This window comes from Paramisgurnus dabryanus, chromosome 2 (genome assembly GCF_030506205.2).
Source record: "Paramisgurnus dabryanus chromosome 2, PD_genome_1.1, whole genome shotgun sequence".
Lineage (NCBI taxonomy): Eukaryota > Metazoa > Chordata > Actinopteri > Cypriniformes > Cobitidae > Paramisgurnus > Paramisgurnus dabryanus.
In genome coordinates, this window is record NC_133338.1 from 56,105,559 (window position 1) to 56,119,987 (window position 14,429).

The following is a 14,429-nucleotide window of genomic DNA, read 5'->3' on the forward strand; positions in this document are numbered from 1 at the left end:
AACTTCTACCCAAACGCTCGCGCGACCAATTAAACCACGCCAATCTTAACGACACGCCCCGTTTCTATAGCATCAAATAACTAGCTAAAATGAAAGTTATCACAAAAATGAACACTTGAACATATATCAATGTGATAACAACTACTTAAAAGGACTAAAACTATCTTTCGGAAACTTTTATTGGAAGTGTAAATAATTTTTTTATTTAGAGCAGAGTCCCATTTGTTTGAATGGAGAGGGCGGGGTTATGACTTGTACTGCAGCCAGCCACCAGGGGGCGATCAAAGAGCCAGAGGCTTCACTTTTCAAGACTTATGAAGCACACCTGTTAGTAACGCCCCACTCAGCCAGCCAGCGCAACCAGCAGTAGCAGAGCGACGCGATCTCATCCATTTCAATGGAAGCTTGGCGACTTCCGGCGTTTGCACTCAAATGTAGTAACTGTTTTACTCACATAATGCTACTGTGCCATTCCTATCAGAGCCAACATTAATGATTCTTTTAATCACAGTCTCTCTGCAAATCCAGCATCGACTTTTCACTTCTTTACAAACAAATTCACGGTACACAAATTAAACAAAAACACTTCCCACATGAGCTGGAACTTCTTTATAAACAAACTTCAACCACGCATTCCTAATGTTACAGTAGGTTCCAAGGTAAGGTTATACAGCGAGTATAACTGGTACTCATAAAAGATCACCGCGTCAAAATAAAAGTCTCTCTGGAAAAATGTATTTAAACGTCATTACATTTGGCAATCTTTAAAGAGATGTTTACTGATTGTTGAGACACTGCATATGTTTGCTTTGTCCCTGGCCCCCACATGTGTCACGCAAAGCTGTGGGTGGGGCTACAAAAGCAGTCCTTGCAATTTGAATTTTAAGGTGGGGATAAAAATCTCATTGACATCACACATTGGCACATTACTGAACCGACTGTTTTCTTGGCTCGTTGCCAAAAACTGTTATATTACTGTGTATAATGTATAGTACTATTATACGCTGTGTCATTGATTATATTGATTATTTCACAAATGAGCCACAAAACCAGCCCTAATAATTGTAGCAATAGCCAAAAATACATTGTATGGATCAAAACTACTTATTGATTCTTTTATGTCAAAAATCATTAGGACATTAAGTAAAGATCATGTTCCATGAAGATATTTTGTAAATTTTCTTACAGCGAATAATTTTTAAAATGTGTTTATCATTAGTAATATTTATTGCTAAGGACTAGATTTTCAAATCGTTGTATCTCCTTTCAAATATTGTCCTATCCTAACAAAGTTTATTTATTTAAGCTGGTTAATTCCAAACAAGGTTATTTATTCAGTTTTCAGATGATGTAAAAATTAACCCTTATGATTGTTTTTGTGGTAACAGTTTAAAAATAATCCAAACTCTTTTCCATGTAGGGCTATAGATGTGTTGTGATGGTTAAACACTCAGAGAAGTCCACTGGTATGTGGAAAAATGCAGACTGTGAAAATGAGAAAGGTTTCATCTGCAAGAGGAACACAGGTTAGATGAAGAAAAGACCTCACTGCGTAAATGTTATAACTGTAACTCAATCCAATCACATTGACTGAAGTAAACACACACGTTTATGGGTGTTTAGATAATCTGTAAGTATTTTGTGTGTATTTCAGACTCTCAGCTGTTTGCTCCCGTGACCACAGCAGTACCACAGAAATACTTCAGTCTGGGCAATGATTCATATAAGGTCCAGCTGGAGAAGATGAGCTGGGATGAAGCGAGAAGACAGTGTAAAGCTGATGATGCTGATCTTGCGAGTGTACTGGACTCCATCAGTCAGGCGTACACCAGGCTACAAGTCGACAAACTCAAAGAACCTTTGTGGATCGGACTCAACAGTAACCTGGTAATAAATTCATCTCTCTTCACAATAAACACATTCATGTAATATCATATACTGTATACACACTGCAGAAATGATTTTAACCAACACATGAGTGTGGTAATGTGGTTTCTTTAGTCAGGTGGACGCTATCGCTGGGTGGATAACTGGTTTCTAAGATACAGTAAATGGGCTACAGGAGAACCCAAAAACAATTTAGCTTGTGTTTATATTGACACGGATGGAGACTGGAAAACTGCAGCGTGTAACAACAGATATTATTCCCTCTGTAAAAGATCAACAGGTATTTAATTCGACATATAATCATTTATATTTAGATAATGTTAAGTTGCTTTACTTCCAGAAATATTTCCCCATTCATTTTTACCATTGAGATTTTAAGAAATTCCCTTACAGTCTCAATACAGTCCTTAAAAGATAAACCCCAGTAGCACAAACTTTGTCTTTTTTGATCATTTGAAAGATTTTAAGATCAAAGATACTTTAATGACATAAACTATATTTTTGTCTATAAAAGTACTTTCACAAATTAAAACATAAACCTTCAGATTAACTCTTTCCCCGCCAGCGTTTAAAAAAAGTTGCCAGCCAGCGGCAGCATTTTTTTATGATTCATCACAAAAATTTAATGCCTTACAGAAAATGTTCCTCTTTAAATATATAAGCATATAATATATCAAATAAATGGACAGATTCTCTGCTTTAAAAAAGTTTCATCCTACCTTAATTTGTTCACATGTCAAATATGGGAAAGTTTCTTCAAAAACACAAAATTTTGAGCAAAAAGCTCAGATAATTGTATTTTTTGAAAAGAACTTTAGTTTGAACTGTGTGCCCTAAGTGAATACTTCCAGGTTTTATAAGTTTGGTACCGCCACCTGGTGGTTAATAGCGGTACTATGAATTGCAAGAATAAACTTGTCATTGGCAGGGAAGTGTTTTCTCTCATTTGATGAGTTAACGTTTCAATGGCGGGGAAAGAGTTAAAAGATTTAAAATTCTGTATAGGCTTTAGGCTCGAATTTTGAGCCTCAATTTATATTTAAATTAGGAATATTTCTATTTAAAGCAGCATATGTCTGTTGTTTACTAATATATTTAGGGGCGGTTTCCCGGACAGGGATTAGACTAGTGCTAGACTTAAACACTTTTAAGAGCTCTCCAAACTGAAAATAACTTGCACTGACATATCTTAAAATACATCAGTGCCCTTTGTTTTACCTCAAAATGCACACAGGTAATGTTTTTAGTAAGGCATGTTTGTTAAAACTAGTTATATTTCCTAATTAAACTAAGGCCTAGTCCTGGATTAAGCTAATCCTGGTCCGGGAAACCGCCCCATAAAGTTTATCATATGGTTTTAATCCGGGGCGGTTCTAGACCCTTTTTAGGAGGGCTCCAGCCACCCTATCTGTCATCTTAGCCCCCCTATAATTAGTCTTAATATTTCTACCAAATTATCAAATATATTTTTTTTGAAGTTTTATTTATTTATTTTATTTGTATAAATTTTATTTATTTGTAAAAACAATTTATTCGAAAAAGATGAAAAAGAATTGTTTTTCAAACTGAAGCTGTGACGTTTCAGATTTACCGTCATGACACATTTTGCAATACAAGGTCTAAGTTTTCGAATGTGCAGTTGAGTGCTTTAAGTGGGCCAGTACCGCCACTTCCAAATATAGCTCTTGAGCGTACCACCACCTCTCTGTGCGCCCAGAACGTGCTTTTAGCGTACCGGAAAGCTCATTTGCACATCTGTTTAAATAAGAGGTTTCATTTAATCCTTTGGCTACCCTGCCGCTTTTCAGAGCGCTCTTCACAATGCACGCTTCCTTATTTGTGCCACCGAGAGCAGAGACTACATTACCCATAGACCCTCAAGTTTTACAAGTTAAAAGTGCATGCGTTGCTTTTGCTGCTGTCAGGGTCAACTGGAGAGGTGTGTTTTTGGGTTGAAACGCGCAACCATAGCTGCTCGGCTAAAAAGAAAATACAATGAACACTTAATATGCCCTCCTTATTTTAGACTCTGAGTAGTAAAAGAACAAGGTCAGAATCAGAGGACTCGCAGGCTGACATCCCACCAAGCCAGAATGACAGCTACAGGTCAGACGCAAGCTTTTTCCAATACCCTTTTGTAGGTACGTGACACTCTCCGCTGTCGCGGCTGTCAATTTGTTTCCCCTCGAAACAACTTCGGATTTCCTCAGGCGATGTGCAGAGTAAAAACATTATTGAAACTGTAATATACATTTAGTTTAATTGCTAAACTACAAGGGAAAGAAATTTAAATACATTTGAACGACACGCACAGGAGTTTTACCATCCGCAAAATGGAAAACAATGGGACAAAATAAAGTGATGACTTTCGAGTTTCAAATGGCCAGTATTTTGTTATTCTTGAACCCATAGACATGGGCTTGGTGTCATTTTAAATGTTTTTTCAAGCTCTTTCTATCTGAACAACCAGTTTCAGCATTTAACCATGTTGAAAATTTTACTTGCATACTTTTTGCACATTTTATTTTGTTCAATAGCTCTTTCTACGTTAGATCTTTCTAAGGGTATTTTTTTTCAAAATCCTTTTGCACATTTTATTTATGTTCAGTAGCTATTTCTAGCTCAAGCAAATCCACAAACTTTTTTACAAGGTCGTCTGTTGACTGCTGAATATAAAACTACTTCAATATGGTAGGAGTCGAATCAGCAAAAAGTACATATATAAATCCTCATATAAATTGTTAGTATTTATTAAACTTTAAATATACATATAGTATACATAAACTTTAATTTGAGATACACAATAATAAATAATAGTGATAAATAACTTTTATACCTTTATATCTGTACAGTTTTTTATGGGGCTTGGAACTATATAGAAGAGTAATGTATGTAGCCTACATGAATTTATTAATATAATAATAGTGGTCCCAATTTGCAAAAAGGCATCACAATGCTCTCTTCACATCATAACTAAGGGCTAAGCCCCCCTAAGAATGAAATCCTAGAACCACCCCTGGTTTTATTTGACAGTTTCAGTTTAAGAGAGATCTGATTTACTAACCCCTCACACGGTCCACAGTTTTTGCCCCTACAGATCCTCCTCAGCTGCCGGGTAACTGCCCCGAATCAGATCAGAGGAACAGTTGGATCCCGTTTAGAGGACACTGCTATACGTTCATGACCTCCAAGAGAGACAACTGGGCTCACGCCGCAGTAGAATGTATGAGAATGGGTAAGACGCTTCATCCTCCTCCCAATGAGATTATTAAATTGCCGTAGGATGTAAAACTGTATTTATATAGACATAGATCATTAATAAAATGTCTGTACATGGTTATGATGTATAGTGAGCCTCAAACACGATTGTTTCCTCCTTCTTATGTAAATCTTTTTCATGCAAAAACTGCTGGAAAACAGATCAATCTCAACATAACACAGAGTGTGACGTTACAATTGAGATTATAAGCCCCAACATTAAAAAACACATTAAATTAAAAACTAAGTTGTTACAATGCTAAACACAAAGTTATGACTGCTGAGTCAGCGCTATATGCTAGTTCATGCTATATGCTAGCGTTTAGGCTACTATTTACGGTTACATTTTGCAGCTCCATACTGAAAAAAACACACAAACTTACCACTCAGAAACGCCCCTTAACAATATTCGAAAAATGTGTTGTTCTTCAAAATCTCGATCTTCGTCTGATAATATGGAGTGAAAACAGTATCAAAACCTTCCACAGATGCACACAAAAGTACACACATGTGCACTGTAGTTCACAAATGCACACAATAAATCCAGATGCGTGCACAGTAATTCACAAATGCACACAAAATAATTCCCACAGTGAAATCCAAAAGTACACACAAAAAAATTCACACACTGAAATCCAAAAATACACACACAAAAATCACACACTCGGTTAAATACTCAAGGAGGATTGATTTTAAATTTTACATGTTAACGTTAGTGTGAATCTTCTACGTGGATTTCAGTGTGTGAATTTTTTTGTGTGCATTTGTAGATTTTAGTGTGTGAATTTTTTGTGTGCATTTGTGGATTTCAGTGTGTGAATTCTGTGTGCCATTGTGAATTCTCATGAGTGCGCACGGGTCTCCTGCACGCATTTGTAAATGACTGTGCGTGCATCTGGATTTATTGTGTGCATTTGTGAACTATGGTGCCCATGTGTGTACTTTCGTGTGCATTTGTGAGAGGTTTTGATTCTGTTTTCACTCCATATGATACATGCTCAACTATATAAGGCCTGTTTACTTAATGTGAGTTACTGACATGAGCCTCATGAGCCTCGCTGTGAAACAGCGAATTAGAGCAAATCTCAACATAATTATTAATGACTCTTCCAAATAAGGTAATATTAGACCATTTCATTCCAAGGGCAACTCTTAGGATTGTAAATGGGCATGTAGAACTGTCTCTGGATCATTTTTGCACTTAATAAAGTTACATGTCTTCTATATCACAGAACAATTGAACAGATTATTGCAATGCATTCTTTGGCTTTTTTTAAAAAAGATCACATGTTTTCAAAATATTTACATACATTTAAATTGGACACACACAGATTGAATTCACTCATCTTGAGATCAAGATTTACTCCTCACATCTGAATGTGTAGTGCCGTAAATGGACAAATGTTTTAATGTTACTGTGGTGTTGTTGTTTCTCATCTTTGGCAGATGTAACATTCAGAACTTTAGTTTAACGGCTGAATGATTGTTTTTAAAAGCAGATACAGTGAGTTATCTGTCATTTCAGGTGCATCTTTATTGAGTATTGAGGATCCAATAGAATCACAGTTTATCCGACAAAACCTGGAGATCCTGCAGGATAAAATCAAGTCAGTCTGGATTGGACTTCACCGCAGTCATAAGGGTCAGAACCATAGGTGTCATTTACACTGGGGACGCTGGGGACAAGTCCCCACCACTTTTTGAAATGGCTGATTTTGTCCCCACCACTTTTTGAAAGCATTTGGTTAAAATTTTCTGAAAAATCAAGCAATACCTGTGCGGCTTACACTGCAAAATCTTTTGTCTTGTTTTCAGTAAAAAAAATCAAACAATTCTTAAATTAAGATGCTTTTTCTTGATAATCAAAATGACCTAAGAAAATAAGTCTAGTTTTTAGACAAAAAATATACAATTTAAGTGAATTTGTGATTAAAACAAGCAAAAATATCTGCCAATGGGGTGAGAAAAAAATCTTAAAATAAGATTTCTTTTTTCTTTAACACTTAATTTAAGCAAAAATGTCTCACCGCATTGGCAGAAAATTTTGCTCATTTTAACTTATTTTCTTACATCGTTTTGCTCATAAGAATTTTTAGATATTTCTACTGAAAACAAGACAAAAATAATGAGTAAGGAAGTAATTTTTTTCAGTGTTCACTGCAAAAAAAATATTTTCAAGAAATTTTTTTTAGTATTTTTTGTCTTGTTTTCAGTAAAAATATCTACAAATTCTTAAATTACGTAAATTAAGATTAGTTTTTAAATCACAAATACCAGCAAAAAAAATCTGAACATCTGAAATTTTTCTTGAATTTAGTGTTTAAGAAAAATGTTCAAGATTTTTTTGCTGACCCCATTGGCAGATTGTTTTGATTGTTTAATGCACAAAATCACTTAAATTTGATATGTTTGATCTAAAAACTAGACTCATTTTCTTGGGTCATTTTGCTCATCAAGAAAAAGCATCTTAATCTTAAATACTAAGAATTTTTTTCTTGAAAATAATTTTTTGCACTGTACGACGGGTTTTGTGGTCCAAGGTCACATATGTTGCGTTGTATGCTGGTGTGTTTTCTTTTACATATGTAATGAATTTCATTGTAATCATTGACTTAACGTGCTGCTGTTTTCTATGGCGCTTTGGCACTGTTTGGTTGAGCTGGTGTTGTAGGGACTGTTACATGTGCAGTCGACATAAGGGTTTTATGCTGAGTATTTTTGTGTTGTTGACTGGCCTATGCTATGCCCATCTTTGATGCGCCGTTATTAAAAAATTTTCCTGTCCTGCTGTAATATTTTTTCATCTGATATTTTGTCCCCACCACTTTTCAACACAAACTGACGCCCCTGGTCAGAACGAGCCTTCATCTAAATCAATACAACACATTTAAAATCACAGAAACCTTGAACTGATGTTTGTGTATGACAGGTAATTGGATGTGGATTGATAATACGGTTGTGAATTACACAAACTGGAAACCGCAGATGCCGGATAATGTTAGAATTTGTATTGAAGTTCAATCAGACACTGGGATGTGGAACACCAACAACTGTGATGATCAGATATCTTATATCTGCAAGGCTGCTAAAGGTCTGACATATAAACTAACAAATAATCTGCATTAATATCACATCACCTTACTGTATGTTAATATCTACATGTGTCTTTATTAACAGTTATACCACCAACAGAGAAGCCATCAGTCTCAGGTATGATGAACTACATCTGCAGGGTTTTATTATAACCTGTGAAAAGTGTTCAGGAGTCACAGTTTTTTTCAGTTTCTAACAAGCATTGTTCAGTACTGAAACCACATTTTCAAAACTCTTTATACAGTCTGCACTACCAGCATGAATGTTGGCCAAAGAGTTAATCTCACCTCCAAAACTCAGACCAACATAACACAGGCAACAATTCTCATTCAAAAAACACAGTTTCTTTCATTACTACGTCATGTCCAAATCCCAAACTTTGCCCTACACAGAGGATTTATTTTCACGGGATGGAACTGGACTGTATGGAACAGAAGTGCGTGTACAGTCGATCCTGACTTGTCTGAATAAATGAATTCAAAGACAAGAGCGCTGTCCTGCTGAAACCATTTCAGAAGCTCCTGGGTCATATGGCTGCAGCAGCGGCTGTGACACCGCTCGGTCTGCTCCATATTAGACTGCTTCAGGGTTGGCTTCACAACAGAGTCCAGAGGAAAGCGTGGCTCACCGTCTTGCATTGGGTAACAATCACACTCTGACTTCTTTGGTCAGACCCATCATTCCTCAGAGCAGGGGTATCACTGATACAGGCAGGGGCGGAGTGGGACCCAAAAATCTACTGGGAAATTTCATATACCACCAGCCCTCTGTGGTTAAAAAAACAGAAAAAAGAGAATGGTTCGCTGTAAATAAGCAAATGCTGAAATCTAAAATTACAATAAAATGACTGCTAAACAACATGAAATACCAAGTGTAATAATTATTATTTAAAAGATCTTAAAGTCAACAGTTCCCTAGTTTTAGGTAAGCTAAAGCTTACTTTGGTTGCAAAGCAGTTGCTTATAAAATTATTAAGCCTGTTTGGAGAGAGATATTTTATTTGACAAAATGTCAGTCATTGTGTGATAACGAAAATATAACGAGGCTTAAACTAACTTACGTGTTCTGAGCAGGTGTTGTCGGTGAACAGGCTGTAAACTGTTGGCTAAGTTACAGACACTCGTGAAAAACTGATGCTGATTATCTGGGAAACATTCTCTAACAGCAGTCAAGTTGTCATTGTTTGTGTCAAAGTTGTGCATTTGTTGTAACATTAAAACAGGAGATCAGACTTACTATGTGCTGCTCAAAGTGATGCTCGGAGCTCCATTCCTCTGTGGGTGTGCGAGGCTATGCTTTTTTATTGGTTGTTGCATTAAATCTTACCCAGATACAACAGTCCTATTTTCTGATTGGCTGTTGTGTAGCCTCTTTTTTAATTTTTTGATTGGCTGATAGAACTCCAGGGGAGACGGGCTTGATAGAGAGAGCGGTGCGGCCAGATACATTTTGACCAGAGTGCATGACTAAAGACTGAAAGCACGGCTATTATCAGACCAGCCCTCGCAGCCTTAAAACACTACCGGCCCACCGGGAAAAGTCCCGACTCTCCCGATTGCCACTCCGCCACTGGATACAGGTCTCCAGACATGCCATTGTGTGCACAGACGCCTCCATCGCGCGGTGGGGAGCCATGTACAACGGCTTGCAGTTGCGGGTTTCTGAACGACATCTCAGATGTGCTGGCATATAAACTGCCTCGAGCTGTATGTCTTGCTCTCCTCCATTTCAACAACAACACTGACAATATTGTGACTGTTGCGTATATAAATCGCCAAGGCAGTTTACGTTCTTGTCACCTGTCGCCACTCCTCAGAAACATTTCGGCAGGGCACAGATAGATCTGTTTGCTTCTCCAGAGATAACACATTATTGCCTGTTTTATGCACTCACCGGAGGAACACTCATTGTGGATGCACTGGCTCACAGTTAGCTGCAGGGTCTGCGCAAAATTGTGTTTCCCCCAGTAAGTCTTATTGCACAAACATTGTGCAAAGACAGGGAGAAGGCGCAATCTACCTGTTGCGCTGTATTGGGCGACCAAGAACTGGTTTCCAGAACTCTCACTCCTCGCGACAGCCCCTCCATGGAGGATTCCCCTGAGGAAGGACCTTCTTTCTTAAGGAGGGGGCACATTATGGCACCCTCTCCTGACCTGTAGAATCTCCATGTGTGGTCTTTGAACAGGACGAGGAGGCGATATCCATGTGCCGGTAAACGGTAGATCAGTGGGCAATCACGACCTGGTAATTAGGTTTTTAAGAGGTAAACGAAGGCTGAATCCTCCGTGCCCTCTCTCTATTCCTCATTGGGACCTGTCTGTTGTGCTGAAAGCTCTCCAGGACCCCCCCCCCGAGCCTCTGAATACTGTGAGTATCAAATTTCTTACAATGAAAACTTTATCGCTCCTCGCATTGGCCTCCATGAAGAGGATAGGGGACCTCTATGCATTTTCAGTCAATGATTTGTACTTTCAGTGAGACAGTGCAAGCACTGCCACCAGAGGAGTCAGACCCAACCATGGCTTTGTTATTTCCTGTGTGCTCATTGCATAGATATGTGTACCAACCTCAAAGCTTTAGGACCCTTAGAGCAGCTCTTTGTCTGCTGTAAGCCCAGGTTCCGCCTCTTTAAGATAGAAGTCGGAGGGATTTACGCAGGCACTGGAAGGGTCAGCTTTAGTGGCGCTTTGGTAGGGATTCCCAATTTGTCTGAAAGGTAGCATCTCGGCTACGTATGTAACCCTCATTCCCTGAACGAAGGGAACGGAGACGTTGCGTTCCGTCGCCACAGTTTGCTGTTCCACTGCTGATATGGGCCGGGCACTGATGCTTGGCTTTCTCAGCGAAAATAGTGATTTGGTAACGCACCTGACTTTCATTAAATATTTTTTTGTGTGGTCACTGAATGCATTTTGTCTGAATGCAATGAAAAATGGTTTACAGTTTGGTCTGCACTGAATTCTTTTTCCACAGACTATGTGAAGAGTTTTGAAAATGTGATTCAAGTATTGAACAATGCTTGTTAGCAACTGAAAAAAATTAACAGAGCTCCAGAGGCATCATGCCACCTTGATTTTTTTTTTAAAGTGAATTTTGCATGGAGCAATGTTTCATACTATTGTAATAGGGTGCAAATGAACTGAATTGAGTATCTATTTTCCTTGAGTTTGTCGTGACAGCTAAATATATGTCATATTTATAGGGGGAAATATATATAGTTATATATGGTTCATGTTATGTGTTTAATGTTGTATTGCAGATGATTGACAGGTAGATCAGAGGTGTCATGGATGGCTGGCATCGCTGTGGTGGTCGTGTTGGTCATAATCGCTGTCGCAGGTCTTGCTGGGTTCCTGTTCTTTAACACCTACCCTTCATACTGTAATCAATATTAACGTCAATTAAACATGGAATCCTCGTCATATTCTTATAGAGTACACCGACAAAAAGAGAAACATTTATGAATGATTTTATTGCTATTTTACACATTAAATGCTTTAAAGTTCCAATGAGAAACACAGAATTTTTGACAGAAAACTTCATGACATACAACCACTTAAACCAAAAAGTTAAACATGTCACATATATTTAGAAGCTGAGATTCTTGTGATTAGAATGATCTAAACTCTTTTATACAATCAACACAACTAGGTACAACCTTTTTTTCAAGAATGCAAAAATTGCATGCACATAACTACCAAGATTTGAGGTTTTTACTTTTTGTTATGAAACATTTATATTCTTCTTTTGAATTAATGTGATCTTTTTTGTAACACTTGTTGTGTAAGATGCAAACTATACAACCTTTATAAGCCAAGTATTATAACCAATTTTATATGTAATCCTTGGGAACAATAGAAACATGTGGTTTGTTATTTTATACTCCAAGTGTTGTTTTTACTCCAAGTGAAAAATATTATAATCACTGAGTTGGGAATGCATGACAGCTCTTAAATTGCATGATTAACAAAAAGAAGACATATATATGATTTTTAAATTGATTTATTAAGAGTAGAGAGATTGATGCATGTATTAGATAAGAGATACATTACGCTTTGATGCATGATTTGCAGACCTGTGAAAGTGCAGAAGAGCTCGGAGAAGAAGAACAAAGAAACTCTGTCATATATATATATATATATATATATATATAACATGATAAATGTCACATCAAAGGCGTTCCATGGGGCTCCATGTATAAAGAACTTGGACTTGAAACCTTGTCTATAAATTGATGCGGCTGAAGAACTTATTCAGATCTGGACGGCACAGCCAGCATCTCCGTTGTCTGACAACCTGAAATCTTGTGTGCTCTAGACTTAGCATTTTTTAGACTCTGTGTTTTTGTTTCTGTTCTTTTTTTATCTAATTCAGAAAAACTTGTAATCGCAAACAACCAAATTATTTTAATAAATTTTATTAAAGACAAGAAGTCTGCATTCTTGAACTTAGCTCAGAGAAAATAACCACGAGGGAAGTCTTCTGCCAGTTTTGTGTGAGTATGATCTACAATGTAAAAAAAGATTTTCAAGAAAAAGTTTCTTAGTGTTTTTGTCTTGTTTTTAGTAAAAATATCAAAAAAAAATCTTGAAAACCGACCCAAGATAATTAGTCTAGTTTTTAGACCAAAAATATCAAATTTAAGTAATTTTGTGCATAAAACAAGCAAAAGACCTGCCAATGGGGTAAGCAAATTTTTCTTGAATTTTTCTTGAATTTAGTGTTTAAGAAAAATGTTCAAGATTTTTTGCTTACCCCATTGGCAGATATTTTTGCTTGTTTTATGCACAAAATCACTTAAATTTGATATTTTTGGTCTAAAAACTAGACTTATTTTCTTGGGTTATTTTCTTTTTACTGAAAACAAGACAAACATTCTAAGAACATTTCTCTTGAAAATCACTTTTTTGTGGTGTAATCTTAGAGTGCTACTTTAATTAGAGTAATTTAATTGGTACTTAGGAACAAAATTGCTGATTCGATTATCCTTGCCTACCCTAGAAAGAATAGGCAAAAGGTACTTTATTTCCGTACCATAAACACTGTGCAACATGTTTACTTACAACACAAGCAGCGGACTCCGACATAATATTAGTTCGCGTCCATATAAACTTGTCATTACTCCCGCTCATGTTTAACAGAGAGACTCGCCCACAGTCTCACAGACCACCCCTTCAAAGTATAGAGGACAGAAGCGCTCGAAAGTGGACAAAAGAGAAGAATTTAAATACCAGGTCTAAACGTGATGTGTCTCTCTCGTCTACTTGTGATCCAATCGATGAAAACACATCTTAATACCAAGTGTAAACAGACCCATAGAGTGATGATAGATTAAATACAGTCAGATACAGATAGAGGGATGATAGCTACAGATAGAGATAGAGAATAATAAAAGAAAAAAAGAGATCTTTGTATGTGTATGTACTTCTTACATTTCAGAAACTCCACTGCAAATCCATCACTTTGCAAAGAAGAGTAGCAACATGTAGGTTCACTGCAACCTGTTTCTTCTGTACCATTTGGCCTGATGTTTACTTTTCCTCCTGACTTCTTTGTTTCTCTCTCCAGATACAGAGCGCTTAAAGAGTCAGAAAATAAATATAATTCGGATTGGTTTCAGTTTTTGAGGCATGTAATTGTTTTTAAAATTAGTCATTATGTTAAAGCATTGTTTCTAAACAACAGTCCTTAGGACCCACCTCCCACAACGTTTTAAATGCCCCACTAATTTACTAACCTAATTTAGATCTAACATACGATGCAAGTTCAGATATATCATATCTACTAAATGTGATCAACGTTTGAAAACCCAGCTAAAGCTAAATGTGATTTACAGTTTATAAAATCATCCTACATAATGTAAAGAACATTCTGTGAAAATATAATCTTGATATATTTAAAGGATTACTCTATTTTCTTTAAAAAAATCGGGATATTTACTCACCCCCATGTCATCCAAAACGTTGATGTCTTTCTTTGTTCAGTCAAGAAGAAATTAAGTTTTTGAGAAAAAATACATTCCAGGATTTTTTTTTTTTTTTTCATTTTAATAGACTTTATTGGACCCCAACACTTTTTCACAGTTTCAGTGCAGTTTAAAATTGCAGTTTAAAAGGACTCTAAACGATCCCAAACGAAGCATAAGGGTCTTATCTAGTGAAACGATTGTCATTTCCACACACAGATAGC

At 36.8% G+C, this 14,429-nt stretch overlaps 1 protein-coding gene across 1 annotated transcript in view; it reads left to right on the forward strand.

Moving 5' to 3' along the window:
* The window catches only part of LOC141279823 (macrophage mannose receptor 1-like), a 62,544-nt gene extending 50,902 nt beyond the window's left edge, over window positions 1-11,642 (forward strand). Inside the window, exons 23-30 of the mRNA XM_073813260.1 lie at window positions 1,421-1,526; window positions 1,655-1,887; window positions 2,002-2,167; window positions 4,970-5,122; window positions 6,671-6,787; window positions 8,075-8,236; window positions 8,323-8,355; window positions 11,500-11,642. Coding sequence (XP_073669361.1) covers window positions 1,421-1,526; window positions 1,655-1,887; window positions 2,002-2,167; window positions 4,970-5,122; window positions 6,671-6,787; window positions 8,075-8,236; window positions 8,323-8,355; window positions 11,500-11,507 — 978 coding nt within the window. The 3' untranslated portion in view covers window positions 11,508-11,642. The remainder of the gene's footprint in view (window positions 1-1,420; window positions 1,527-1,654; window positions 1,888-2,001; window positions 2,168-4,969; window positions 5,123-6,670; window positions 6,788-8,074; window positions 8,237-8,322; window positions 8,356-11,499) is intronic.
* Window positions 11,643-14,429: the final 2,787 nt, after the last annotated feature.